The sequence below is a fragment of the Nelumbo lutea genome, chromosome 5, assembly GCF_056320005.1.
Source record: "Nelumbo lutea isolate HS-2025 chromosome 5, American lotus-T2T, whole genome shotgun sequence".
In the NCBI taxonomy this organism is placed as follows: Eukaryota; Viridiplantae; Streptophyta; class Magnoliopsida; order Proteales; family Nelumbonaceae; genus Nelumbo; species Nelumbo lutea.
Genome location: NC_142688.1, coordinates 27,912,625 through 27,940,567, shown reverse-complemented (window position 1 = coordinate 27,940,567; position 27,943 = coordinate 27,912,625). Strand labels below are relative to the sequence as shown.

Sequence of the window (27,943 nt, the reverse complement as noted above, 5' to 3'; positions counted from 1 at the left end):
AATAAGTAAAAGGGATTATAACTTGAATGATCTGGAAGAGAAAAAAGATGAACATTGTTTTTGCCATTATTTGATATTATTTTTAAAAGGGTAAATCTCTTAAACTACCCGGACTGTTTAATGTAATGACATGCGGTATTCCTACTATTTAGTTGTTGTCTTGCGGTACCCTTAAGTTTTCTAACAATTGTCATTGCCGTTAAGTGCTAACGGAAGGAAACTAAATGTCAAATTTGCCCTCTTTCCTCTTCAATGGAGCAGGTCTGGTTCATTTCCATCGAGACCGGTGCCGGTACTGGCAGCGGCAGTGGCAACTGCAACGACAATGGTGTTCATAGAAATCGGGTGTTCACAGAAATGACAGAGAGAGAGATGGGGTTTGAACTGTTGCTTCTAACAATGGTACTTCTGTGCTTTGCAGCTAATTACAGTGCAGTCTCAGCCGCCAGCAACACCTCTACATGCCCCATGGACATGGGCTATGTGGAAAGAGTCTCATGGGACTCCTCATCGTGCTCGAGCTTCCCAAGGAACATCACCAACTGCTGCCAGACTCTGCTCAGCCTCTTCGGCATCGCTCTGGCTGTACGCCTCAAGGAGACCTCCCTCTTCCAGCTCAGTCTCTCCCTCTTCGACATCCCCACTTCCTCTTCCTGCATATCCGACTTCCAGTCCAAGCTGGATTCTCTGTCTCTCCCTTCTGATCTCGCCTCAGTCTGCTTCAGCCCGAACCAATTCGTTGCAAGCCACCAACTCTGTGCCGGTATTAATACTAAACAAGACTGGCTCAACAAGCTTGGGCCCTCCACTGCACTCGACACGGCGTGCCAATCTGATCACAGCATCGGCACCGCCTGCGATGCCTGCGTCGCTGCTGGGTTCAAGGTTCAGGCCAGACTAATTTCCATCGATGGCAATAAAACCCATTCCGTTGATTGCTTCTATTCCACACTTTTCTATGCTGCTGCCTTTGTGAATGAGTATGGACCCGAGAGCACGCGAGCTGCCTGTATATTTGGGCTGCCACTGGCCATATCTACACATAGCAAGAAGCACTTGGCTCTTGTTTTCGCCTTGACTGGTGCTGGAACTGCTACTTTCCTTATGTCTTGCTTTCTGGGTTTGTATCTGGTTCAAACGGTGGAGGAACGTGGCTAATTTGGAGGAGACCAGCCCCAAGCGCCGGTTGCGACCCAACACTGTGTCAATCTGGTTCAAGATCGGGGAGCTTGAGAAGGCTACAGATAATTTCTCACATAAGAATTTGATTGGACATGGTGGGTTCGGTGTTGTTTACAAGGGGACCTTATCAGATGGAACTCCTGTTGCTGTGAAGAAGATCATAGAATCAGACTTTCAAGAGGATGCTGAGTTCTGCAATGAAATTGAGATCATTAGCAATTTGAAGCACCAGAATCTGGTCCCCCTCAGAGGCTGCTGTGTGGCTGATGAGACTGATGAAGAGAGAGGAAAACAGAGGTATCTTGTGTATGAGTTCATGCTCAATGGGAACCTTGATGATCATCTCTTCTACCCATTCAATGATCATAGCAATAGTAGCCGGCAATCTCTCAGTTGGCCTCAGAGAAAGAGCATAATCTTGGATTGTGGCCAAGGGGCTTGCCTACCTGCACTATGGCGTGAAGCTTGCAATATATCACAGAGACATCAAGGCCACCAACATACTGTTGGATGCAGATATGAGAGCAAGGGTGGCAGACTTTGGGCTGGCCAAGCAAAACAGAGAAGGGGAGTCTCATCTCACCACCAGAGTTGCTGGAACACATGGCTATCTGGCTCCTGAGTATGCTCTCTATGGGCAACGAGAAACTCTTCAACTTCGACGCATTATCAATCCTGGCAGAACCCTTCTACATCTTCACCCTCACCATCTTAAGCCTCCTTCTTCCTCTCTCATTCCTCCTACTAGCCAGGCTCTCCACTGAACAACATATCTCCAGCTTCACCTCTTCTCCCACCTCTACCCTCTCTTCTCTCTTCCTGTATGCCATCAATCCTCTTCTTGTTCAACTTCTTGTTTTTGTTGTTTTCGTATCTGCCCTTCTGCATGGCCTCACTGGCCGATTCCCCTCACTGAGCGAGTCAGCCAGCATACCCCGTTTATATGCTGCATGGGTTCTGCTCTGCTCTCTGCAGGTCTGTGTTGGATTAGGCATCGAAGAGACAATCGGTGGAAACCAACAGCAACAACCCTGTCATGGGAGACAAGGTTCTTACTGCAACTCCACCGTCCACTAGCTTCAATTTGATATTTTTATAAATTTTTTTGTCACTAGAAAATCCAAAAGATCTCTATGGCAAGTGCTGGCGGTGCAGCTAGCGGTCGCTCAAAACCATTGAATTTAGTGGAGTTCAGACCCTTTTGGACTCGAGGGAAGTTCAGCTCAAATGAGCCTCTAGCCGAGCTCAACAATGGCGGAAAAGAACATTTCTACCTCCATTTCCATGGCTCCTCTGTTCTTGCTCTTCTTTTGCTTCTCTACATTGTCTTCACCTCAGAGTGGAACTTTTGGGTTTGAAAGGTTAGGGTTTTAATGAACTAACATCTCTTTCCCTTTTCTCTGTTTTATTTTGAAAATTTGAAGAAGTCATTGGCGAAAGTGGTCGGATATAGATGACGACAATGGTGGTGATGGCGGCAGAGAAACGGGGAGTGGAATGGTCATAGAGCGGTTCAGTGTGGCTACCACCGGGGAGAGGGATGGTGAAGAAGAAAGGAGAGGGACGAAGAGCAAAATTGGGTTTTAAAAAAAAATTATACATCATGTAGTGTCACGTGCGTACAAATTTTGACAGAACATTAACGAATATTAATAGCAGGAGTAGATCTAGTCGGTTGTCAAAAAACCTAAGGGTACCACAAGACTAACTAAATAATAGGGGTACCGCATGTCATTACACTAAACACAAGGGATAGTTTAAGAGATTTAAACTTTTAAAAAAGTTAAATTATTTTTCTAATTTTATAAAAAATATTATTTTTATTGATATTAAGACCTAAAATTGCACTTCACCGCAATAATCCCTTTTAGTTTTCACGTTTATAACATTTATGTCTGTAAGAATGACATGATACCTTATTGACTATCAATTTTATATATGTTTGATTATGTTTACATTTATTGAATAAACTTTTATTAATGGTGCCACATAGGTGCCCCATCACCAAATACCTTATTAAATTCATTTGAGTGTAGCAAAATTAGATTTTTATGCATCTCTCCCGTTTGTGTGATTTCTGTATTATAAACGCTCTCGTTAATTGTTTTTTTCGATTTTACAATCATACAAGTATAAAACTTTTAAGGAATAAATGTAAACGGAACCAAACACCCTCTTCGTGATACCGATCGCATGATTGATTTGTGAATAAAGAGGAAACCTCCGGAACCACATCCAAATTAAAAACCAACAGTTAGGCTCAAAAATAAAAAATATCTGATCTCTATTCAATCCTTTCCACTCACTCTATCCACAAACTCCGTCGGGGAGAGAGAGAGAACGAAACATCATCTGGCGAGTGGCGAGAAAGGCAAACGAATGTTGTTCTCTCCATACCCTATTACTCCTTTCGTCTCTCTTCTTCTTCCTCTGCACTTTTTATCTCTCAGCATACTTAACTCTAATCCGATTCCGATCCAAACAAATAATAAGAGAGGGAATGGCAATTCCTCAATTCGTACCTTCCCCATCTTCAACTCTCACTTACAGACTTTCTTTAAGCCCTAATTCTTCCTTAAACCCTACATGCAGACGCCTTGCCAAACCATCGCAATCACGAACAAATAATCTAGCTCCCTCTCATCGCCGGAAACCTAATCTCCTCCTCTGCTCCACCTCCTCTTTCTCCGAAAAACACTACACCGGCTCACCCAAATCCGACGACCTAGTTGAACTCCCCCTCTTCCCTCTCCCTCTCGTTCTCTTCCCCGGTGCCATCCTTCCCTTGCAAATATTCGAATTCAGATACCGCATGATGATGCACACTCTCCTCCAGACCGATCTTCGCTTCGGCGTCATCTACTCCGACTCAGCCACCGGAACGGCCGAAGTCGGCTGCGTGGGCGAGGTCATCAAGCACGAACGCCTCGTTGACGATCGATTCTTCCTCATCTGCAAAGGCCAGGAGCGATTCCGCGTCGTCAATCTTGTCCGGACCAAGCCCTATTTGGTTGCCCTGGTTACGTGGTTGGAGGATCGGCCTTCCGGCGACGACGATGGCAACTTGGAGGGGTTGGCAAATGAAGTGGAGACTTACATGAAGGACGTGATCCGCTTGTCTAACCGATTGAATGGAAAGCCCGAGAAGGAAACCCAGGATTTGAGGAGGAATCTGTTTCCCACTCCTTTTTCATTCTTCGTCGGAAGTACATTCGAAGGGGCGCCCAGGGAACAGCAAGCCTTGTTGGAATTGGAGGATACGGCGACCAGATTGAAGAGGGAGAGGGAAACCTTGAGGAATACGCTTAATTATTTAACTGCTGCATCGGCAGTTAAAGATGTCTTCCCGTCTTCTTGAATTAAGGCAGAAGGGACTGAGAGAAAGAAGAAGTTTGGGATTTCAAAAGCAGATCGAGAGATGAAACGTCAGTAGCGGCGGCCAAAAAAACAGAGAAAAAGAAAGAGAATTAACTGTTACTGGTGCATAGATTTCTGGCATAGTGAATCTATAAGAATGTAAATTTTGATCTGTAGCTTGATATGCTTTCATTGGCTCATCGCCGTTTATCATGTATAATAGCCAATTTTCATCTGGATACTTGTCTGCTATTTTCAAGTCTGGTAAATAAACGGAGTTCCTTAGAGCGATTATAATGTTGTTTTTATTCTTTGTTTTTTTTTTTTTTGATCGAATCGAATTCTAGGCAACATCTTCTGGTCTATCGTTTTTATATATTTATACGATTGAACATAAAATAAAATAAAGATTTTGTTTTGTGTGACTCTTTTGATGATTTTTGAGTAAGACTAACTGCAAATCATCGAATCAAATATAGGGTTGAGTGTTGAGAGTTGAGACCAGCATCTGTAGTTACTCAATTCATTGATATATCAAACTACTTTTCTAGGTTCTGTTCTATCACTCGGCGCTCTCTGATGGTGGAGGAGCTTCATGCATTCACAAATGCTTGCTTGACTGTGTGGAGGAGCTTCATGCTTGACATCTTGTGGTGGTTAAAATTTGAAGATTGCTTGGCGATTAGATATTTTCATCTTGTTAATGAGAATAAAATGCAATTAAAAAACAAAAAAAAAAAAGAAAAAGAAAGAAAGACAGAACAAACCTTTTCTAGATGCTTATATGAATTGATCCTTAGAAACTAGTTTTTCAACTTTTCTTTTTCTGGAGAAATTTCATTTCTGGATCTACTATCCTTGTAGTTGGCCCAAGAAGAGATCCCTTCCCTATTAATACAGTGGGATTAATATTAATACCTGGGAGACCATGAATCCATGATCCTACACACTATGCCTTCAATGAGATAGGCTGTTCTTGGGTTCTTTTTAATGTTTCTTTTATTTATTCATTCCTATTAAAGAGCTTATCCCTATGCTAAAGAAAGTAAGTAAGAAACGACTAGCCACTTAGCTCAGGGAGTAAAAAGGAATTTTTGTATAAGGTGTTTCTTTGCCGATTGCGAAAGGAAGATTTATGGGCATTAACAGCCTTAGACATGTATACAGAGAATTGTGCCACTTTCTGCCTGCCATAACGAGGAGTGGTTGCAAATACGTGCATGCAAATTAAATAGAAATTTAGTTGGATTTGGATTTTGAGTTGTTGACATTAGTTTGTGGTGAGGCTAGGGTTCATAATTTAGGGTTGGTCTTGGGTTGGCCACTTGGCCCTTGAACTAACTCAATAATTTTTGCTCCACTACAAAGAAACTTTTAAGACGAAGAGAGTAGGATTCTCACAGACAAATAAAATTCATGTTTTTTTATATTTTTAATAATTTAATTTAAAAAATAAATAACCCCATGTTTGAAAAGCAAATGAAGAGATTCCTGTGAGCGATGTGCAATAACCCTCACCTTCCCTCCCCTCTTCCCTCTGATATAGATTCACATTTTGTGGAGGGAACCACTCGGACAATACAAGAGATTACCTCCAAGGCTTGATACATGCCAAGTTGTGGGACGTAACAGCGACCTTATTCCAGTTTTGTGATTCAAAAGGTTGCTACTCTTTCACAGGTTACATGATCGATTTCTTTCAATGCTTAGACAATGCTAGCGGCACAGAAGATTTTAAGGTTAAGAAAAAAGGAGAAAATTCCAAGTAAGTATTATTTTAGGCTGAATATCAATTTAGTATCTGAACTTTAAAATATGATAATATAGTATTGGAACTTTCATTTTGCGAGAAGCCGACAATCTAATATCTGGCGTTAATGTCATGTAAAAAAACATAAATGCCCCTTAAGCTTCATATCAAATGAATCCCAAAACTTTAGCTTTTGAAACGAACAATCAACGTACGCAACGATATCAAAATCGACGGCCGGCTATAAGACTGTCTTTCACAGTACGCTACTCCCCCTCAAAGCAATGGACATCTAGAAGCGCTTCTGTCCCTCTCGAGAATGATCGCCTACACGCACAAACCACGATCGTCAAACATCCGACCAACAAGTCTCTCCTGCACCATCTGGAATGGATCAAACCGCTGCACATCAGGTACTGAACAGCTATTTGGTACCTGCTGAAGTCAGGTACTGCACTCCCTAGATCAACCACTATCTGACGATGACTGTTCACCGCAACTGTTCATCGTCTCCTTAGTTGAACAGCGGCGGCACTCCTTCTCTTCTCTTTTATGGGATCCCGAAACCACCAGCCACCCCAACGAAATGGTGCGGATGGATCAAACCGCTTCTGAAATGAAAGATACCACTACTTCGCCTCTTTGTTGGACCGCCGGCGTGAAAACTGTGGTCTCTGACCAGGATCAGCAGCGGTTTTAGTTCATGCCTAGAAAATCATGGAAAAGGAAAACTGGTTTTTCTTCCTTGCTGTTATTGTCGTTGTTGTTCTTGCTGCAATTACTGTTATTATGAGACATCATCAGTACAACCATTTCATCGGGAAACCATTCTGGAACTCGTTCCGAAGTCCCCCGACTCCCCCGAAATAATAATTTAAATAACCATCCTCACAAAACAAATTAAAAAGAAAGGAGAAAAGGGAGCTCGAATTTTCAGAAAAGATAAAGTTGAGAGAGAGATATGTGAAGAGAGGGAGAGGAGCATTAAAAAGCAAAAGTTGGGTTTATTCACTCTCTGTGTTTCATTTCATGGGTTTCGTGTTCTGTTTTGTTTTGTTCTGTTCTGCTCTGCCTCTGTGCTCGTGTTTTATGGCATTTTTGTATTGTCGCAGAGAGAATACGAGATGGTGCAGGATTTGATCCGACAGGATCCGATGGGATCCGACGCATGGAAGACCACTACTTCCAGCATTAAAAAGCAAAAGTTCTGTTCTGCTCTGCCTTTGTGCTCGCCTACACGGGATCTGACGCATCCACCAGAGAGAAGCAGCCACCGGCGAGTCCTTTGGATTCTGTTTAGACGATCAACAGTGTTTTTTATTTTTGACATTTTTAAAAGTTTTAAATCGCATATGAGTCGCATGATATACATAATTGATGGTAGGTGCTAGATTGTTGCAAAACAAAAGTTAGGGCACTACATTGTCACATTTTAAAGTTTGTATACTAAATTGGGACTTAATACAAAATACCAAGGGGAATTTCCCACCCACCATTTGCTTATATGCCTAAAAATCCCATTTTTTTCAGTAAATTTTTTGTTTTAGAAATAGAAACCAAAATAATAAAATACAGAAAAGTAATATAGATTTCTAATTCCCACTACAAAGTTATAAACATTCAGAACACTGCTCATATTTGTGTCATTCCAGTTCAAATAGTCATTTCACCAATAGGGAAAAACTCCTAATGGTCTTCGATGCATCAAACAAAATGCAAAGGCACTAAAAATTTTGCAAAATATTTTCGTTTCAGGGACACATTATGCCCACCAGCACCAAGTCGACATCCCCTCTGTATTCAATTTCTTTTTAGTTATTGTCATTAAGGGGGTGTTCTTTTTTAAGATTTTGATAGGGGGAAAGTTGGTCAATGGGTTTTTGGTTTCCATTGACCAAGAATCCCATGTTCTTTTTTCAGATTTATGTGGGGACCAAACCACCAAAGAAAGTTTATTTTTTAAGTGATACCCATCTCCTAAGCGGATAAATAATTTTTCCATATAGGGGGAAAGTTGCCAACACTTGAATAGGACAAAAATGCCCCTTTTAATAATGGATTTTTATGACTAAAATGGTCATTTCTTTATTTACATGAGAAATAAAAGAATATGGATAAATGCACTTACCCGGGTAAGTGTTTCCCAAGAAAAAATTACCCAAATAACTGCATTTACTCGGGTGCATAACTTACTGAAAAGCAAATGGGACCTAAAAAGGAACCGTTCAATGCTTAAACCGTTAGGTGAGATCACTCGGTAGGCTTTTGTGGTCGCCCCCTCATGCCAAAATTCATTAAGTTGAAGCGTATAATCAGGTAACAATTGATACAACACTAGACCAAATAGCCTTTGATATCACTTCAAGGAACCACTCAATGTAAAATCCATTGTTTTCAAAATCGAACCGGAAAAACTGGGAACCGATCACCTGACCGGTTCCGTTTTCCTCCAAAACTGCTTTTTCCCCCAAAACTGTTGATTTTAGTCAGCAAACCGTTGAATCGGCCAGCTAATCGTTCAAATCATTTGAACTAGTAACTAGACCCCTGACCGGTTCAGTCACCAGTTCATTTTTAAAACCCATGGTAAAATCTTAAGCCCTATAGGCTTTTGTTATTTAACACCACTAAAGGTTTTTTAGGGTCTGTTTGGTTTGTAGTAAGAATCGGAATTGTCCATTCCCATAATATGTTTGGTTCAGACATGAATGGGAATGAAAATTAAAATCAGCAGGAATGGGGTTTCATTCCTAAGGAAGGGGTAGGGAATGACCATTCCCTCAAATGGGGGAATGCCATTCCAGCAGCAATAGGAATAAGATTCCAATTCTGCCCAATCAAATAGTTAGAATCGGAATAGCCTATTCCAATTCCAATTCCAGACCCCTATTCCTACAAACCAAACGGGGCCTTAATAATTTTTCTTTGGTTTTAACTTTTTGTGATTCTTTATATAAGCCTTGTGCATATTTCCGTTTTCTTTTGTTTTTGTTTTCTATTTATTTAATCAATTAATTGCTTATCAATTCGGTTTTGGTGTATACGACTATAGAAAGCTAAGGTTAAACGATTATAACAACTTTTTTGCTCTTAGAGCTTCTCTGAAAAGTGACACATAGGTTCATTTTGAAGATGTTTCTGTTCCATTGTTAAGCTTTTCAAGAGAAATCGTACCCATTCTACTTAAAGTATTTAAGTTATGCATAGATGGCTTCCTAATATAACGCAATGGACGATTGAACATTCCATTCGCTTACCTCCATTTTAAGAATTGTGATCTGACTAAAAAATTGGAGAAGTGATTTTAATGGAGTTCAAATTTGTGCCCCACAAGGGGCAGCCCCACAACGTCCCACACTACATCTCCGCCCAATACAGTAATGATAGTATCAGTTTCAATAATGTCATCATTGAGAGATGTTCTCAATAAACACCCACACTTAGTTGCCATATCACAAGAAACGCCCACAGAACCAAATATGTTCTATAATAACTTAAAAAAGACGTATAAACGTCTTATTTTTATTCCGGAGAAGTATTCCGGAGTACTGATACACACGATACAGAATTCTGAATTCCAACCCCCCTACTAGCCCTCTCCCCCTATAAACCACATCCTGTCCGTAAATTTGACATCAATTCATGGTCAGGATGCATTCCCCCTGTACTTTGGACTATAAAATTCTGATCTGGACTCAATGGTCATTCTCTCTTTTTATTCTTAACCACTTAAATGGCAAAGCACCAACTAGTTACTTGATAAGGTCTTTGGCGGGTTGTAATAGAAATTTGGGATCGCTTCGTGAGGGTTTTGGGGGTGTTATGGGAGACCCATAGAGCCCAAAACGAAAAAAGAACAGAAAAAAAAAAAAAAACAATTAAACATTTAAATGATATAAAATTTCTAACCAGCTGAAAAGCAGTCAACCAATATAGTTTTCTTCAGAACAGAACAGAACAAATAAATTTACTTTATGGTCCTATTTACCTTGCAGAGTAATCTATCAGAACAGAACAATATAGTTACATTTATGTACGAATTTCTTCCCCTTGAAAACTGAAAATTTAGGAATCTATAGTTATTACTGAGCATAAATATTATAATCCTTGTACCAATATTTCTGTCATTTATGTAAGAGCTAATTTGCAGTTTAGACCAATTCCTGCTGTAGTAACTTACTTTTATGTGATTTGAACAGTAAATTTAAACTAAGCAAATGATGGTGACTTTATTGCAGGGTGAAACATTACCTTTAAAACGTTGTACACACCGTTATCATGTGCCTTATAGAGCATCACAAAGTACTGCTCCATTGTGGTACTCAATTAAGCGTGCTTCAGCATACATAATATTGTTGGCTTCATATTCTGGATATGGTAAGGATGAACTCAACTATTATGCATGGTTCTCAAAACCGGACTGGATCGGACGGTTAAATTGAAAAAATCGGGAATTGGTCAGGTGATTGGTTCAGTTTTCCTCAAAACCAGATTTTCATAAAAACTGTTGATTTTGGTCAGCAAATCACTGATCCAGACAGTAAAACATTCAAACGATTTTGACCGGTTTTCATTTTTTTCTTTTAATCAGAACAGACTGACCATTCAACCTGGTAACTGGATTCCTGATTGATTCGGTCTCCGGATCGATTTTAAAAACCATGCTACTATGAATAATGTGTTAAAAGGAAAATATGAAATTGACTATATGTTATTGTATGTAGCTTTGTCAGTGTCTAAGTAATAGTCTGAATTAGAAGTCACAGAAAAGGGGTAATTGACTTAAGTTGGATGTATACGTTATGGAGATATTTCCTAACAAGAGCTTGTTTTCTATGAACGATCTGTAAGTGCTCTCTCTCTCTATATATACAATTTTGGTGATTGAAATCTTGATGTTCAATTTGCTAGCATGGTTTTCAAAACTGGACCAGAAAATCAGGAACCAGTCAGGTGACCGATTCCATTTTACCCCAGAATCATTATTTTCTCAAAAACCGTTGATTTGGTCAACAAACTATTGACCAGGGTAGTCGAACCACTCAACAGTTTGACTGGTTTTTATTTTGTAAAATTGTTTTTAAATATTTTGTTAGAATGGGCCATTCGTTCGGTTCAAATGATCGAACAGTTCGACTTGGGAACCGGACCCCTGACCAGTTCGTTGTCCGATTCGGTTTTAAAACCTTTTTCCTAGTCTCCAAGCACTTTTAGTTTTATGGCCGTCATAGTTTCTTACTAATGAGCTTCTGTTTAGTAAACTGCATTTGCTTCATAATATGGATGTAAAATTTTTCAGACTGAAATGTTTCAGTTGTTATTTCTATCTCTATTAAACAAAATTTCCATTCTAAAAGGGGTGAAAAATGGATCTCAAATTTTTCAGCCTGAAAGACTTTCTATCCATTTCATGCTGAAAGTAAGGTTTTTAACATCGAACCGGACAACAAACTGATTAGGGGTTTGGTTCCCAGGCTGAATGGTCCAACCATTCAAACCGAATGGACCTGTCCTGGCAAATAAAAAATTAAAAAATAAAAATCAACAGTTTGAACAGCTCAACCACCCGGATCAGCAATTTACTGGCCAAATCAACGGTTTTGGGGGAAATAATGATTCTGGGGTAAAACAGAACCAATCACCTGACCGATTCCTGGTTTTTTTCTGGTCCAACCATCCGGTCCAGCCCGGTTTTGATAACCACGGCCGAAAGAAACACAGCCTGTTTAATTAATGTGAACTGTGTTTCAGGGGGCCATTGATAATCTTAGGAGAATGAGAATGTGGGTTTTCAGAAATTGCAGAAGACTTCATCCAAAATTCAACGTACACTTCTGAAGACCTGGATAGCCAGGATCGTTGTCGGGTAATGACCCTTTCAATTAGTATGCCCATTTCAACAAGGTAAATTTGTAGTTAAGCACTTAAGCAAGACTTCTTACTTGGGAACAGAGTAATAGGTTTGGAAAAATCTACTTTTGCCGAATGGTCAGAATCTAATGAATATATGAAGCCTGATCAGATACCTGTCTGTCTCATACGCACATGCTAGAGGGTTCGGGGTTGGTTGTGGTTGGAGTCGTTCGATGGTGGATCTGTTGCTCATGTTAGGTCTGCAACTTCTGAGGATTAACTCTAACAAAGATCTCTACTGGCCGGTTGTTATTGGAAAAAATTAACAAAGTTTTATTTGTTTAATTTGTAATCAGGTTCACATAAATCAGGGAGATCACATTGAAAGACGCGTGATTGTTTCATGGGTGACTGCAGAAAAGCCATGCCAAAGCCATGGCTACATTTTACAGATACTAAAATTATAAATCTGGCTTCATTCATCATGCCACCATTAAGAACTTAGAGGTCTCTCTCTCTCTCTCTCTCTCTCTCTCCTCCTCTTCCTCCATTCTGCCACTGATAAAACCGCCAAACAGGGCAGCACTGCCACTGCGACTACAGTGGTACAATGATGACCAAGGAAAAAGATACTGATAAAGGCCGTTGGGCGTTGGTCCACTTCCTTTTTGTTTCTTTTGATCCCCACTTTGCCGCTCTATTCTTCCTCCATTCTGGGCTACAACAGTCTAGAGATGCAAGATGACATTGAATAGATGCAGGAGGATTATGTATTATTGATTTATTCATTATCTTGGGGGTCTAATATGAATGTCTTCATCAATTGGGTTCAAAGATCCCCGAACTCACTAGGGGATCTGCTAGCTAAGAGTGAGGGAGTAGATTGGAGTAAGCTGTACGGGATGACAACTTTCCAGGGCTAAGATCATCGAGCTGCATTTATTGGACATGTAGTGTATTTTATTTATTCAAGCATAACATTTTCTTTTCTTCATTGAAACAGAAAAAAAAAATAAAAACAAAAAACATACCTCACCAAATGCCAATGTACAAGTGAAATTGGCATGTAAGTGAAATTGCCAGTTTTCTTCCCTTCATTGTTATATCAGTTATGGCAGACTGAAACCCAACATTAGATAGCGTTAAAGCTCAAACTTCAAACAACAGACAGCAGCCACACCCTTGCTGGAAGATCCAAGAACCACGATGTACAAAAACCAAACATCATCAACGTTCTCACTTTGGCCAATCGGAAAGAAAAATGCATACACCACCAAATGCCAAAAAGAACAGGATACAATAGATAGCCTGCTTACACGTGAGCAGGGTTTTAGGCTTGTGCTCTTCCACTGAGCAACCTTAAACCACATACTCCGGCATGATCTGATGTAGAACTCAACATGCCAAAATGATTTCCTGGAACCAAAGTTCAACCACTTGTTTCAGCTCTTCAAAAACTTGTTTAAAGAAAATGGTGAAGGTCCATCCTGCCGAAACACAGGTAGAGGAATAAGTTATGCAATCTATACCTCTTGTTCATATAATCACAGCAGGTGTATGAAATATCAGACTGGAACTGTTCAAGTATAATAAAACTTCTATTTGTTCATTGTGGTATAAACAATTCCATTTAACAGCATCAAATTGCAAAAGATTGAAGCAAATAATTAAAAGCACATATCGAATAGTTTCAAGTTTACAAGTCTGAGAATGCAGGTTTAAGTCTGAGAGTGGCTGTGATGAGTTACCGCTCACCTCGGAAGCCCCTTCGAGGGTGGCTTAACCTCCTGAAACAGAAGATGGGAGGGAAAGGGGAAAGGTAGGAAGAAAATGGTTCAGAGAGAGAGATGAAAGGGATATTCATTCACGCCACTTATTACATGATCAGGGCCTTATATAGCTGGCCTACATGTATGCAATCATGAAGAGAATGTCTTCTGGTGTCAGTGTAACTAACTCTGGGAGGTTCTACCGTGTGTCACGCTAGCCCCTCTGTCTTCTAGTGAAATGCTGCTCGGTGGTGGCCTGCTCTACTCCTATAGTTGGGTTCGGAGGGAGTGTTTGGGTCCTAACAATTCCTCCCCCCTTAGCATTGACCTTGCCCTCAAGGTCTAGGTTTGGAAACCTCTCATTCAGCCTAAGATAAGGTTCCCAAGTGGCATCATCTGGAGGAAGCCCAGCCCATTCTACCTTGGCTTCTGGCACAACCTGACCACTTCGTCGAACCCAACGGAAATCCACAATTCTGATAGGCTCCGTGTCAATGTCCCCTTCTTCAGTGAATTGGGGTAAGTTGGGTGAGATAGGTGTATGATTTCCCACCGCCTTTTTAAGAAGTGAGATGTGAAACACTGGAAGATGCTTTGAGATTGCAAGGAGGTCCAACCGATAAGCAACAAGGCCCACTCTCTCCAGAACCTTATAAGGCCCATAATACATGGGTGCTAGCTTGTGCCAAGCCCGTCTTACTACCGAGATATGGCAATAAGGTTGGAGCTTAAGGTAAACGAAGTCACCCACCTGAAATTCTAATGGGAGGTGGTGAGTGTCATAGCGGGCCTTCATTCGCTGTAAGGCTTTTGTCAAGTTGGACTTAAGCAATCTAAGAACCTCGTCTCTCGCAAGTAGACGGGCCTCTACTTCTGCCACCTTGGATGACCCATATTCATAAGGTAATGTGGGAGGAGGTACTCTACCATATAGAGCTTTGAAGGGTATCATTCCAGTAGCCGACTGATAAGTCAAATTGTACCAGTATTCTGCCCACGGAAGCCAGTGAGCCAACTGTCAAGGCTTTTCCCCTATGGAACATCTAAGGTAATCTTCCAAGGAACGATTAAGAACTTCAGTCTACGGGTGATAACTCATGGAGGGGTGCAGTTGGGTTCCTTGCAACCGAAAATATTCCTTCTAGAATGAACTCAGGAAAGCAGGGTCGCGATCTAGGACAATGGATCTAGGGGTTCCATGTAGCTTGGCAACGTCTCGGATGAAGATGTCAGCCACCATTGCTACGGTGTAAGGGTGAGGTAATGCAAAGAAATGGCTGTACTTGGTGAGACGGTCAACCACTACCATGATAACCTCCTTTCCTGCAGAACAAGGAAGACCCGTGATGAAGTCCATGGAAAGGTCTCTTCCCACACTTGATCTGGAATCTTGAGAGGTTGTAGAAGGCCAACGGGAGACTGTGACGAGTATTTCTATTGTTGGCAGGTTTGGCATTCGGATACATATTGTAATACATCCTTACGCATTCCTACCCAATGATAGTGGTAGCTGAGCCTCTTTAGGGTTCGTAGCACCCTTGAGTGCCCTCCCAAGGCGGAGTCATGAAACAACCTTAGCTTCAAACAAAGGGTCTCGCCTCCACTTATCTCTAATGACATGCAACTGCGGATCAGACCAGGCTTCTTGCCGTATAGCTTCAAACAAAGGAAAGTTGGGCTGAGAACAAGTCAGATGGGCTAACTCTTCAACTCGTGACAAGGCATCAGCTACTCTGTTTGCGGGCCCCAACTTATATTCTATAAGGTAGTCAAAGCCCATCAGTTTACTAAGCCATTTTTGCTGTTTCGGGTGTGCACCCTTTGCCCTGCTATGTACTTCAAACTTCGTTGGTCTGTCCTAATAACAAATTAGCGTCCCAATAGGTATGCACGCCACTTTTGCACTGCCATTACCACAACCATCATTTATTTGACATAAGTGGACCGACTTTGGTGAGTTGTTGAGAGAGCCTTGCTGAAATAAGCAATAGGCTGCCCTTTCTGCATCAAGACGGTCCCTACTCCTACACCCGACACATCACATTCTATTTCAAAGGGCTGAGAGAAGTTTGGAAGAGTGAGGACTGGAGGGCTAGAAATTGTTGTCTTCAAGTCTTCAAAAGCCCGTTGGGCTTTATCAGTCCAACTGAAGGAATCCTTTAATAGACGCGTTAGAAGGGCGGCCATAAGCCCATACCCCTTAATGAAGCACCTATAATATCCGGTAAGCCCAAGAAATCCCCGCAAAGCCTTTACAGTAGTGGGCTTGGGCCACTTCTGGATGGTGTCTATCTTTTCTGGGTCTGCCATGACCCGACCTGCTGCAACCACATGGCCTAGGTACTGAATTTTCCTTGTCCAAAGGAACACTTTGTCATTTTGGCATGTAACTGGTGCCCCTTTAGAGTTGTGAGGGTGAGCTTCAGATGTTCCACCAGAATAAATCGCCTTAGAAATGGCCTGAAGATGTCATTCATGAGAGCCTGAAAGGTGGAGTGGGCGTTGGTGAGTCCAAAAGGCATAACCAAAAACTCATAATGGCCATCGTGGGTCCTAAAGGCCGTCTTGTGGATGTCAGCCTAGTGGACCCGAATCTAATGATACTCAGACCATAGGTCTAATTTGGAGAACACTCGTGCCTCTCCTAACTCATTCACTAGTTCGTCAATGAGTATAGGAAGCTTGTCTTTTACAGTAATCTGATTCAAGGCCCGGTAATCTATGCAAAAGCTCCAACTACCATCATTCTTCCTCACTAAGAGTACAAGAGATGAAAAAGGGCTGGTGATGGTCTGTATATGCCCTTTTTCCAATAGTTCTCTCACTGCCTTCTCAATTTCCAGCTTCTGAAAGTAAGGGTATCTATATGGCCTCACATTTGTCGGATTAGAACCGGGTAAGAGAGGTATCTGATGATCACGAGCCCGGGGTGGAGGTAATTGGTTCGACTCCTTGAATACATTGCCAAACTGATCGAGTATCAATCGTAAGGCCTTGTGTTGGGCTTCTGTGGGGTGAAAACAGCCCTGGTTGTCCAGAATTGGGATTGTGGGCCGAATGCCCAAGTGCATAAATATGGGTTGGTCGCACCCCTTGTAAATGACAAGACTAGCCATCCTAGTGAAAATCCATTGTCATTTTGGCCCAATCACATAGAGCAGGGCCTAGGACACGCAACCAATGAACCCCCAAAATAATATCAACCCCCAAGAAATCCAATGGGTGGAGATCCACCACAAAATTATGGCCCTGTATGAGGATTTTTTCCTTCTTACATACACCATTACACAACATCTGACTCCCATTAGCCACATGGATTGAAAAGAGATGAGTGGGTTATATGGTCATACCTAGCTGCTCAGCCAAACAGCAAGTGATGAAATTCAGGGTAGAGCCATTGTCAATCAAAATCATCACAGTTCGGCCCACCAATCTTCCTTCTACGCGCATGGATTGAAGAGAGTTGAGGCCCATGAGGGCATGTAAGGAGATCTCGGCCCCATCAGGTTCTAGTCCGTCTGGAATCAGTTCACAGTCATTTAAGTGCTCTGGATCTGTCTCTTCCGGCTTTTCCTCTGTCTGTAGGAGAAACACCCGCTGGACCCGGCATTTATGGCCCGGTCCAAACTTATCATCACAGTTATAACAAAGGCCTTTCTCGCACCGGGCTTGCATCTCAACCCATGAGAGACGTTTGAAGGGCATAGTGGGACGGGGCAATATGGGCTTCTGATGACCCCCAGTCAGTTTCATGGTTGTTGATTGACCCATGGAGGAGTCCTCAAATTCGGGCAGGTCGGTTTGCTAGCTCTACGAAGGTTGTCCTTTCTTTCTTCTTGCAGGCGAGCCAATCCCACCGCAGCCATGACAGTCGCCGAACAGAGAGCCCTCACCTCCAAACGAATATCCTCTCTGAGACCTCCCACAAAACATCCTACTAAGGCTTTCTCCAACCAGCAGTGTACCCTGGTCGCCATCCGCTCGAACTCGAGCTGGTACTCTGCTACCGTTCTAGTCTGCTTCAACCGGGTGATCAGCTCATCGTAGTCCACAAACATCGTCGGCCCAAAGCGGATGCACAAAGCTTCGGTGAACTCCGCCCAAGTTACCTGGGGAAGATTATGGCGATACCACTGGAGCCATAGAATCGCATCTCCTTCTAGATGAATGGAGGCGATGGAGACACACTGGTGTGTGGGAGTTTCGTGGTATTCGAAATATCTTTCTACTCGGAAGATCCAAGGAATGGGATCTCCACCGGAATAGTTGGGAAAGTTGATCTTAGTGACTTTTTCGGTGAGGTAATACCCTGTTCTTTGGCTACTGGAAGCAGAGGCTTCAGCTCCTGTTAGGTAACTGGTCTCGTCAGACTGTTGTTGAGAGATGAAGCTGGAGACGACCACTTTGAGTTCCTTGAGTTCGTTCAACACCTGGTGAAATCCAACCTCAAGCTGGTCGACCCTTTCATGCACGGTAGTGGAACGTGTATGTAGCATCGTGAAGCCTAGGATTTGGATAGCCTGGCTCTGATACCAATCTGATGAGTTACCGCTCACCTCAGAAGCCCCTTCAAGGGTGGCTTAACCTCCTGAAACAAAAGATGAGAGGGAAAGGGGAAAGGTAGGAAGAAAATGGTTCAGAGAGAGAGATGAAAAGGATATTCATTCACGCCACTTATTACATGATCAGGGCCTTATATAGCTGGCCTACATGTATGCAATCATGGAGAAAATATCTTCTAGTGGCAGTGTAACTAACTCTGGGAGGCTCTGCCGCGTGTCACACTAGCCTCTCTGTCTTCTAGTGAAATGTTGCTCGGTGGTGGCCTGCTCCACTCCTATAGTTGGGTTCGGAAGGAGTGTTTGGGTCCCAACAGGCTGCTTCATGCAAAGAAAAAAAAAATGTCAGGGTTAGGTGAGCATCCAGTTTACCCTCCTCCTAAGACTCTGGAAAACCGGGAGCAGCACTGGGTAATGGTTCTTTAAATTGAACAATTCCAATAATTTCTCAGGAGACAAGGATACTTTTTCCATGAAATATTGTGGGAAAGCGGGTTGACCACCATGATCAAAGAAGTCAACATGACTAATGAGCAAGTAGCCCTTGACGGAGCCCAGAAGAAAGAAAATAAAATCATGTACCTTGCCAAATTCTTGATGTAAGGATTGTCTGACCACTGCAGTTTGTTGTACCAGCCTTTCCATTGCCGAATAGCTAGGCTGGTTAGCATATGCTGAATTAATCATCAGTTAAATCAAAGAAATCAGTTCAGATGTTCAAGAGAAGACTATGAACGGAGAATGGTAGTAAATGTATCAGGAGATAATGGAAATTCAAAATGTAGAAAAAAATGCTAAAAAGAGAAAAAAAACATATAAAAAATCTGGAAATTGTACAAAATAAGGAAGCAGAATCGCTAAGCACAAGCAAGGCTCAACATAAACACACCAAGAATTGCTCGATTTAGACTATCTGCAACTTGTTGTCTGTACTCCATGCTTAACAGATGAAACATTGGAGATTTCTCTGGCTCCTCATAAGCTAGCAAGGCCATAAAATCCTGCACAAATGGGAAACTTGCTTTTAGCATAAAAAACAAAATTCACATTTGATCATACAAACAAAAAGCAGCAGTACTTCAATGTACATGCTTATTCAACTTTTCTTTGGGAAACACAGAATGGAATTGCTTAAGATGGTTTATTTGTCAGAAGATACATACTTCCAGCTTCTCAACATATTTGTGAACCTTCCCAAATGGTGTCAACTTGGTCTGAGCAAACTCCAGAGCTTCTGTGCTGTCAAGAGAATATTAAGTTCAGTTTCAAGTGAATCCTTACTTTTGTACGAAAGGCAGTTTCAGTGTCTGCTCACCATTTCCTAGAGCAAACAAGTTCAACAAAATGAAGGCTCAAGAGATCAAAATGCAAGTCCTTGTTTTGCTCAAGTAGGTCATGTGCCAGCTGTTCGGTCAGTTCTATGGCCCTGAGAGCATTTCCCTCCAATGCAAAATGGAAAATTGCTAATATATAAAGTAAGAAAAACAAGAACCAGCACCACAATTAGTAATTCATTCCAAATTCATTTTGTATCAGTAACTGTTAAATGTTATTCAAACAGAAGCAGGTATATGCAACAAGGCTTTACATCTTCTTTGATGAATGGCCTCAGCTAGCCATCTTACAACCCTTGTACATGAAGGATCACTCGGCATTGATCAACCAGTCCCCAATACAAATTCCTTCACTTTACCTCTTGTTGAGCTAGTTCATTCCAAATTCATTCAAATAGAAACTAAAACTAGATCCATAAAGTAGAAATTACTCACTTAACTTGATATAATGGATGCAATGGTTTAGAAACATTCTTATTATCTTTTGGAAAACTGATGTAGTGCTCAGAATCAAGCCCATGTTATCAACACAACCTTGCAAACTGCTTGAATTCCAGTTGTATATTGGACTTAACAAGGTAAACGTGCCCAAATAGAATTTTCAACCTTGTCTATACAAAAGACATGGTCATCACAACATGACCTGAGGTACATGTTCCAATGTATATTTTTTACATTACATGTTACTATGTATAGAATAAGGGAAAGTTCTTCTTTATGCATGTTGTATGTAACTATGTATAGAATAAGATATACAGAACCACAGTAACCACTATGAGCTTACAACCATATCACCACATTGGAATTTCAAATTGTGTTTAAACCCTCTTATCTATATCAGAGGAAAATATTACCCACATTAGGGTCAAGTTGTGATTATTTGGAGACACCTCTTCTGTCATCCTTGAGAGCTTGAGGCCGTTGATCCCATTATAACTGTCAAAAGGGAAAAATAACTGCCACTTACGTTTTCTTTTGTCCATATCCACAGGATAATCATCAGGTTGCTTCATCCCAGTGCAAGCAATGAATGATTCAGCGGTCTCTTTAAAGCAGTTGTGTACAAGATATGATAGGACAATGTTGCGAACATCATTGTCATTGATAGCCTACCAACAACAAAAATAAGACAATATTCCCTCAATTCTGTGGAGAAAGAAAGCTGGGGGAGTAAAATAAATAACATGCACCAGTGAAAGATTCTACCAAGGAAAGTGGCAGGAAAAAATGATAGAGAACTCTTTATTTCTATTGAGAAAACTGAGTATGTATCAATACACCAATTAGCTACAGGTAATACTGGTATTTATTGCTAAAGATCTGCACTCTGCAGTGGTTTTATATGAAACATTGCAGTATAAGATGAAACATTTCACTTCTCCAAAGCATAACGTATAGCCTTTGTATGCATGTTTTTTAATAAATAAGTAAAAATGTACGATACATTAAATACCTTTTTGTGTGCTTTCATCTATTTTTCTTGTACCATTGGGCCAACTAGGGTAAACTGACATACATCCTGGTTAGAAGACTTAAAATTTAAGCAATAATAGAATATTTCAACATTTTCTTTGTCAATTATTTTTTCTTAAAAGCCAACAAGCATGTTCATAAGGCTCAAACATTGACTTGAATCATTAAAAGGAATTAAGGGCCAAAATCAGATCATATTTGATAATCTGATCAATAAGTTTAAGCTCTTGACAAAAGAAAGAGTAAACCACTCATGATTCATGCACTTAGTCATGTTTCAAAAGTAGGTCATACTCATTATTGCACCTTGGATTTCACAATACTTCAGCTTAAAGTTTATGACTGGAATGCCCCAAATAATATTGGGCTAAACTTGATTAAGATTTTGAAAATCATATACTGATAAAAATATTTTAGAAATTATACTTAATGGATGGTGATACTTTTGGCTCACAGGTTACATTGATTATCAAAAACATAGTAACCTAGGGGCTTCTTTTGAGGAAACAAGGATAACAAATTTGTAGATAAGTAGGGTTAATCATCACAACTTTGTACACCTAGAAATTAGGCTCCTATGAAATGAAAGGCCAATCCCACAGATAAGCAACATTATGTTCTTTGGTTTACATGATATGGATGGGAGATGCTGAAGGAAAAGAGTCCTGAACAGAATGATAAAATTGGGGTGAGGCAACAGTTATCCACACACATTCTAGAACCTCCTAGCATGGATCTCTGGATTGCACATTCAGTTTTATGCCTCATTGTGCATTGGAATCCTCTCCTAGAAATGCTTGGTGTCCAAATTTCAAATTTTATCCGCATGTTGATTATCTTTTTATTATTTTCTTTTCTTGTGTGTGTGTGTGTATTGAGAGTGGTGATGCCCAGTTGACATGGAATAAATGGTGAACATATCACGGGACACTCTAATTGAAGTCTAGTAAATGGATGGCCATAATACCATCATGTCGAGAACAACATGCAACACTCATCCCTCAAAAGCATAAGCTCCAAAGTGCAGCGGCTGCCATGGCCAGCCATTATTTATGAAATTACTCATAAAACATAAAATTTTCTTTCCAACCATTATTTTCCCCTGAGAAAATGGCAATATATAAGTGGCTGCCATGGCCAGTAGTCAACCATAAAGCATGAATCTCCTTTTCAACCACTTTTCTTCCAACAAAATGGCAATCGAATTTAGTATATGTATCTATGTCACCAAGAATTGAGCTAGAGGATATTCGAAATTCATCCTTATCTCGTAATAAAATTTTCATTGGAGGAGGACCCACATGCCCAAGTCTCAAAAGCAAAGCTTCTGCCAGATTATAGTAATCTTTCTTCAGTCCTTGACCCATGCACTGCGGATTGTTGTTTGTTCTTTGCAAACTTACCTCAACTAAATTAACTAATATCCTAACTCTTAAACTAAATCCTTTCGGTCTTTGTAACAGAGGAAATGGGGAACTGGAACCTTTTATTTCTATATATACAAGAACCATGTAAACCCAATGGCCAGTTCACATTTCAGACTCTTTTAAATTCCACTAAAGCCAAACTCGCATCCTAGAGGCTTGGACCCCAATATCCATACTGAGTCATCTGTTGAAACTTCTAAATTTCATTAAGCCCAAATTCGCCTTCTACAGACTTGGACACCAATGACCATACTGAGACTACGTTCGCTCTAAAAATGTTAGCTTGGGTTCACCATTTATAACAACCCAGTTGAACGAATCCCCAAAAAAATTAAAAACCCTAATTAAAGCATTTTGTATTAAAAAAAAAAAAACACCCTCTCATTATTTAACAACTCAACCACAATTTCTTCAATTATAAACATCTCAACACAACAAGTTCTAATCCTTGAACCATGCCGCTCTAAGATGATAAGATCCCCCTACTCATACAATTTTAACTACATTAACTTCTCCACACGGTTAATCATTTCAAAAGAAGGTAGAGAAGAAGAATTTAAGTTCCAAATGCAAACGACGGTTTCGATGATTAAACTCGAGCAGCTGAAATTAAGAGAAACCAATTCGATTGTAATCAATCAAAGATCAAATGGTTTACAAGACCTAAATGTGTTCCCAACGCAATTCGAGACCTTTTCTTTTTTTTTTTTTTTTGTTGGGAAACAAACGAGTAAGGTCAAGTATTTATAATGGACTTTTTTCCGAGAAAACCCCAAAGGATTGAAAAGAAAATAAAACTTACAACGTGCTCGTACTGCCGAGGATCTAAGTCCATCATCGACCTAAAAATCTCAGAATTTCAAGGATTGAGAATGCGAGACCTTCCTCTCTTTTCCCTTTCAGAAGAGACCAGAAGGTCCGTCTCTTTTTCTCCCTTGCACGCTCGCACAGACTCTGATCTATACAAAAGGGTCCGGTAACTCTGCTCCTGTCTGCAAAATTCGAAGTCAAAACGACAAGAGAAGAACGTAAGTGGGGTCGAGATCGTAAGACGATGAAGAGTGTTACAGCATCAATGGGCAATGGATGATTTTTTCTTTTGGTAATAAATGGGCAATGGATGATGGGTTTTGACGTGTTGTTGGATTAGACAACCTAGGGTTCTCATAGTCAATTCATCACTCTCGTCGAATCCGGATCAGCCCTTCACAAAGTGCGCCGCACACTGACCTCACAGCTTATCTGACCGTACATCGAGAACATTTTTCATACTTGTATTTATTATTTATGGTAAGATGTTCCGAATACAGGGTATGCGACTGTGAGGTTGGTGTAAAGGGCGCTTGGAGAGGAGCAGATCCCAATTCACTCTCGTCGCTCTGCCTCCTTCCCAGTCCTTCTCATCCGTATAGGATGCCAAAATAAACAAGGAATCTCGCCAAGTGGCCAGATTCACTCTCGTCGCTGTCTCCTTCCTAGTCCTTCTCATCCCTATAGGATGCCAAAATAAACAAGGAATCTCGCCAAGTGGCCAGTTTCTATTGGTTCCCCTTGGTCCTGTCCATGTACTAATACCGCGTCAACATCATTCGCCATCTTTCAAGCAACCATTCCAGATAACCGATGAAAAAAATGCAAACGGCTGGATTTCATTTCTAAGAGTGTATGTGTGTGTTTGGACTGAATCAAGGAAAATGTAGCGAAAGGAAAGGAAGGGAAGATCTACCTTATATAGGTTTTGGGTTTTCTTGCCTTTCCTTTTTCTTTCAACCAAACACAATTTTAATATCACTGCTCCTTAAACCAATGCTTTAAAAATCAATCTGGAGGCTGAACTGCTTTTGCGTTGGGGTCATGACTCACCGGTTTGACCATTCAAATCGATCTGGTCAGACTGTCCCACATGTGTATTTAAGGTATATATATATATATATATATATATATATATATATTTAATTTATATTTTTTATTTATAAAAATATTAAAAATTATAATTTGAGGCCAAAAAAGGGTTTTCTTCACAAAAATACTAGGGCTATGGTGCCTTGGGACGCATAGATCTCGAAAAGTTATACAAAATATATATAAAAAAAAAAGATCATCCCAATCGGACATCGGAGTGCAAAGTTATGGCATTCAAAACTTTGCATGCATTGAATGTGCAACCTGCGACCGGGTCGAATAGGTCAACGATTGAACTGGTCGGGGTTGGATGGTTCTTGACCCAAGTCAACAGTTTTTTACCGCCTGTCAAGTTTTGACTAAACCGGACATAGAATCTTGGCTGGGGATGGTTCTAATGGTTCAACCAGTCGGGTCAATAGTAGGTTGAAAACACAACCGTAAGCATGAACCCATATCTCCTACAAATAAAAATTCTACTCACATATCATCCAGTCGCACATTGAGAATATCTTTGTAAATATATCCTATATATATAAAACAAGGTTTTTCATGTCACCATGCCTCTCCTTGCTCAAATCCCTTCCTAATTTCCTTTTTTTTTTGAATTTTTTATTTTTTAATTTCACATAATTACCCATTAAACCAATAATGAAACAATATACGCTAAATTATCTCTAAATAACCAATAAAGAAAGATGGATTTGCTTTTCTAATGTCTAGCCAAGCTTCACCACTATCATCCACTTTCTCCTAAATTATCTCTAATTCATGTTCAAATAATAAAAATTTAACGTCAAAAAATAAAAAACTATTTAAATATTTAAAAAACTAAATATATTAAATAAAATAATATTAAAAATAGCTAAATAATTATATAACAAAATATTAAAATTTTGTACAAACTTTAAAACATAAAGTTCAAATAAAAATAAATAAATAAATATTTTATATATTTTTTAAATAACTAAACATTTTAAATAACAAAATGTTTAACATAAATAAATTTTGAATAATTAAAATAACAAAATTATGTAATAAATTAAACACAACAAAAAATTTATTTATTTAAATGCTATTACATAATATTAAATATTTTGTTATATAATTACTTAGTTGCTTTTAATGTTTTGTTATTTAAGATATTTAGTTATTGAAATATTGTTTTATTTTTTAATGTTAAATTTTATTATTTGAATAACATTTAAATTGAATAACTTGTAAAATTAGAATTTATATTGTTACTACATAATTTCATGATGAATTTTGTAAAAATATAAAATTATTAACAATATGAATATTATTAAATCTATTATATAATTAGTTTTTGTGTTTTGTATAAATATTTTAAAGTTAGCATATAATTTTGTTATAATATTTAAATAATTCAAAAAAATTTTAATTGAAACTTTCTTTAGATAGGTGTAGATAGAAATTGGGAGAGAGGATAAATAGAAATTGAAGATAGTTTAGGAGGGAATCTCTCTACTAAATTAGAGATAAATTAAGAGATAAATAGGAGTTAGAGATAATTTAGGAGATAAATATGAATTAGAGACAATTTAGGAGAAAGTGGGGCAAAGTGGTGCCACTTGGCTAAACATTAGAAAAGCAAATCCCTCTTTTTTATAGTTATTAGAAATAGTTAAGCCTTATTGGTTTAATGGATAATTATGTGGAATTTAAAAATATAAAATATAAAAGAAAATTAAAAAATTAGGAAGGGGGTTTAGAGCAAAGAGAGGCATGGTGATGTTGACTGTTTTGCTATATATATACTAGCGGGGACCTATGCGATTTACGGGATTTGTTAAGTTAAAGATAAATAATAGAAACATGTAAGAGTATACAATTGTTTTATATAATAATTAATAATAATTTATATTTGATATACTACTTTTAATAAATTATTTACAATACAAAAATAACAATAATTAATTTTAGATATGGTTGTTTATCAAACTTAGGGATGACAATTTTCCCTATTTCCCCAATCCCCGTGGGAATCCGTCCCAAATGGGGGCAGGGATGGGAATGATTTTCCCCCCATGGGGATAGGGATGGGGACATTTTCATCCCTGTCGGCGAGGACGACACGAAGACGAGGAGGACCCTGATCCCCGTCCCATGGGATTCTCGCGAATATACGCATACATTTATATATGCATATATGTATACATACGTCTATATGTTAATATTTTTAAAAATATGGTTGAATCTTTTCTAATAGGATTGTAACTTTTAATTATTTTATTTTTATTTTTAAATAAAATAAAATAAAATAAAAACCTAATGGTTGACATTATAAAGAATCATGGGGAGTGGGGGTACCCGTGGAGACGGGATGGGGAGAGGCTCCTCATCCCTACCCTGCCTTGTTTTCTTTCCTAATCAAACTAATAAAACTAACCAACCCGATTTCTAGTATTTCCAGTTGGCTTTGGTTCAACAATTTCCTAACCTGAATGGGTTGGATTAGTTTCGCTTTGGTCATTTGTAAACTAACTAAAACCAAATGACCCGACCTATATATATATATATATATATATATATATATATATATATATATATAAGAAAGTGGGAAAATTCCAATATTTCTAAGGATAAAATATTTTATACCATAAATTTAATTTTAAAATTTATTTTTTAATAAGACCATTGTATTTTTTTTTAATTTAGACTTAATTTTTAAATTTAAATTTTTAAGCTTAAATCTTTTGAACAGACCGACCAAACCGAAAATTAACCCAAATTGATATAACTTGAGTGACCAACTCCCCAACCTAACCAGGTTGATTTGGTTGGCCAAACAACTTACAACTAAACCCAACCAACCCGTGAACAATAGTTTAATCTTCAATAATTAATAAAAATTTATAAAAAATACACAACAAATTAAATGTAAAAAGCTAAATAACAGTAGTTTAAACTCCAATAATTATTGAAAATTTTCTATTAAATAACAAAACAAAAATATAGTTATACATAATTATTGAAAATATATTTATCACAAAAATAATAAATAATTGCTGAAATACAATAAATATTAATTTTAGTATATACAAATATATAATAAGTATAGATTAAGTTTTAAAAAATTACTATTATTAAACATTATTTCTTTTGAAAGTTATTTTCTAGAATTATTAATTGGTATAAATGAAATTAGTTATTTACAATATAATTTATCTATTAAAATAATACCATTATTTAAATTTTAAATTATTAATTACTTGTTGAATTTAATAATCCATAAAATTATAGTACTATCAATACATAACTTTGTTATTTTAACTATTTAAAATCTTAGTCTATGTATTATAATTGAAAGTTATTC

At 39.0% G+C, this 27,943-nt stretch overlaps 1 protein-coding gene, 1 long non-coding RNA gene and 1 pseudogene across 10 annotated transcripts; 2 read left to right on the top strand and 1 right to left on the bottom strand.

Moving 5' to 3' along the window:
- Positions 1 to 38: 38 nt before the first annotated feature.
- Positions 39 to 1,959, top strand: LOC148851263 (putative receptor-like protein kinase At1g11050 pseudogene; annotated as a pseudogene).
- Positions 1,960 to 6,462: 4,503 nt separating this feature from the next.
- Positions 6,463 to 7,792, top strand: LOC148851262 (uncharacterized). The gene is made up of 2 exons (XR_016099604.1): positions 6,463 to 6,702; positions 7,402 to 7,792. It is a non-coding gene; the product is annotated as an uncharacterized LOC148851262 (long non-coding RNA).
- A 5,288-nt stretch (positions 7,793 to 13,080) lies between these two features.
- Positions 13,081 to 23,962, bottom strand: LOC148851261 (LisH and RanBPM domains containing protein). Of its 9 annotated transcripts, none has more exons than XR_016099287.1 (9): positions 23,507 to 23,841; positions 20,772 to 20,913; positions 19,786 to 19,933; positions 19,634 to 19,709; positions 19,360 to 19,471; positions 19,053 to 19,144; positions 18,604 to 18,788; positions 17,262 to 18,499; positions 13,081 to 13,629 (listed from the first exon to the last, which is right to left on the bottom strand). XR_016099287.1 is itself a non-coding variant. In XM_088944875.1 (8 exons), exons 1-7 carry the CDS (start codon positions 23,540 to 23,542, stop codon positions 18,696 to 18,698), a joined length of 699 nt encoding a protein of 232 aa, XP_088801001.1. In that variant the 5' UTR covers positions 23,543 to 23,852; the 3' UTR covers positions 13,081 to 13,629; positions 18,670 to 18,695. The 9 variants fall into 9 exon arrangements, 4 of the variants coding, with proteins under 4 accessions (XP_088801001.1, XP_088800999.1, XP_088801003.1 ...); XR_016099285.1 differs by having other exon boundaries at positions 18,670 to 18,788; XR_016099286.1 differs by lacking the exon at positions 17,262 to 18,499 and having other exon boundaries at positions 13,081 to 13,327; positions 13,459 to 13,629; positions 18,670 to 18,788.
- Positions 23,963 to 27,943: the final 3,981 nt, after the last annotated feature.

What these genes read in the sequence shown, in the direction of transcription:
- LOC148851261 (XM_088944873.1), bottom strand. Translation starts at nt 23,542, where the DNA reads ATGATGGACTTAGATCCTCGGCAGTACGAGCACGTT. An exon ending in AATATGTTGAGAAGCTGGAA is followed by an intron (nt 19,472 to 19,633) that starts GTATGTATCTTC and finishes CCATTTGTGCAG; the next exon opens with GATTTTATGGCCTTGCTAGC. An exon ending in TCTAAATCGAGCAATTCTTG is followed by an intron (nt 19,145 to 19,359) that starts GTGTGTTTATGT and finishes TGATTAATTCAG; the next exon opens with CATATGCTAACCAGCCTAGC.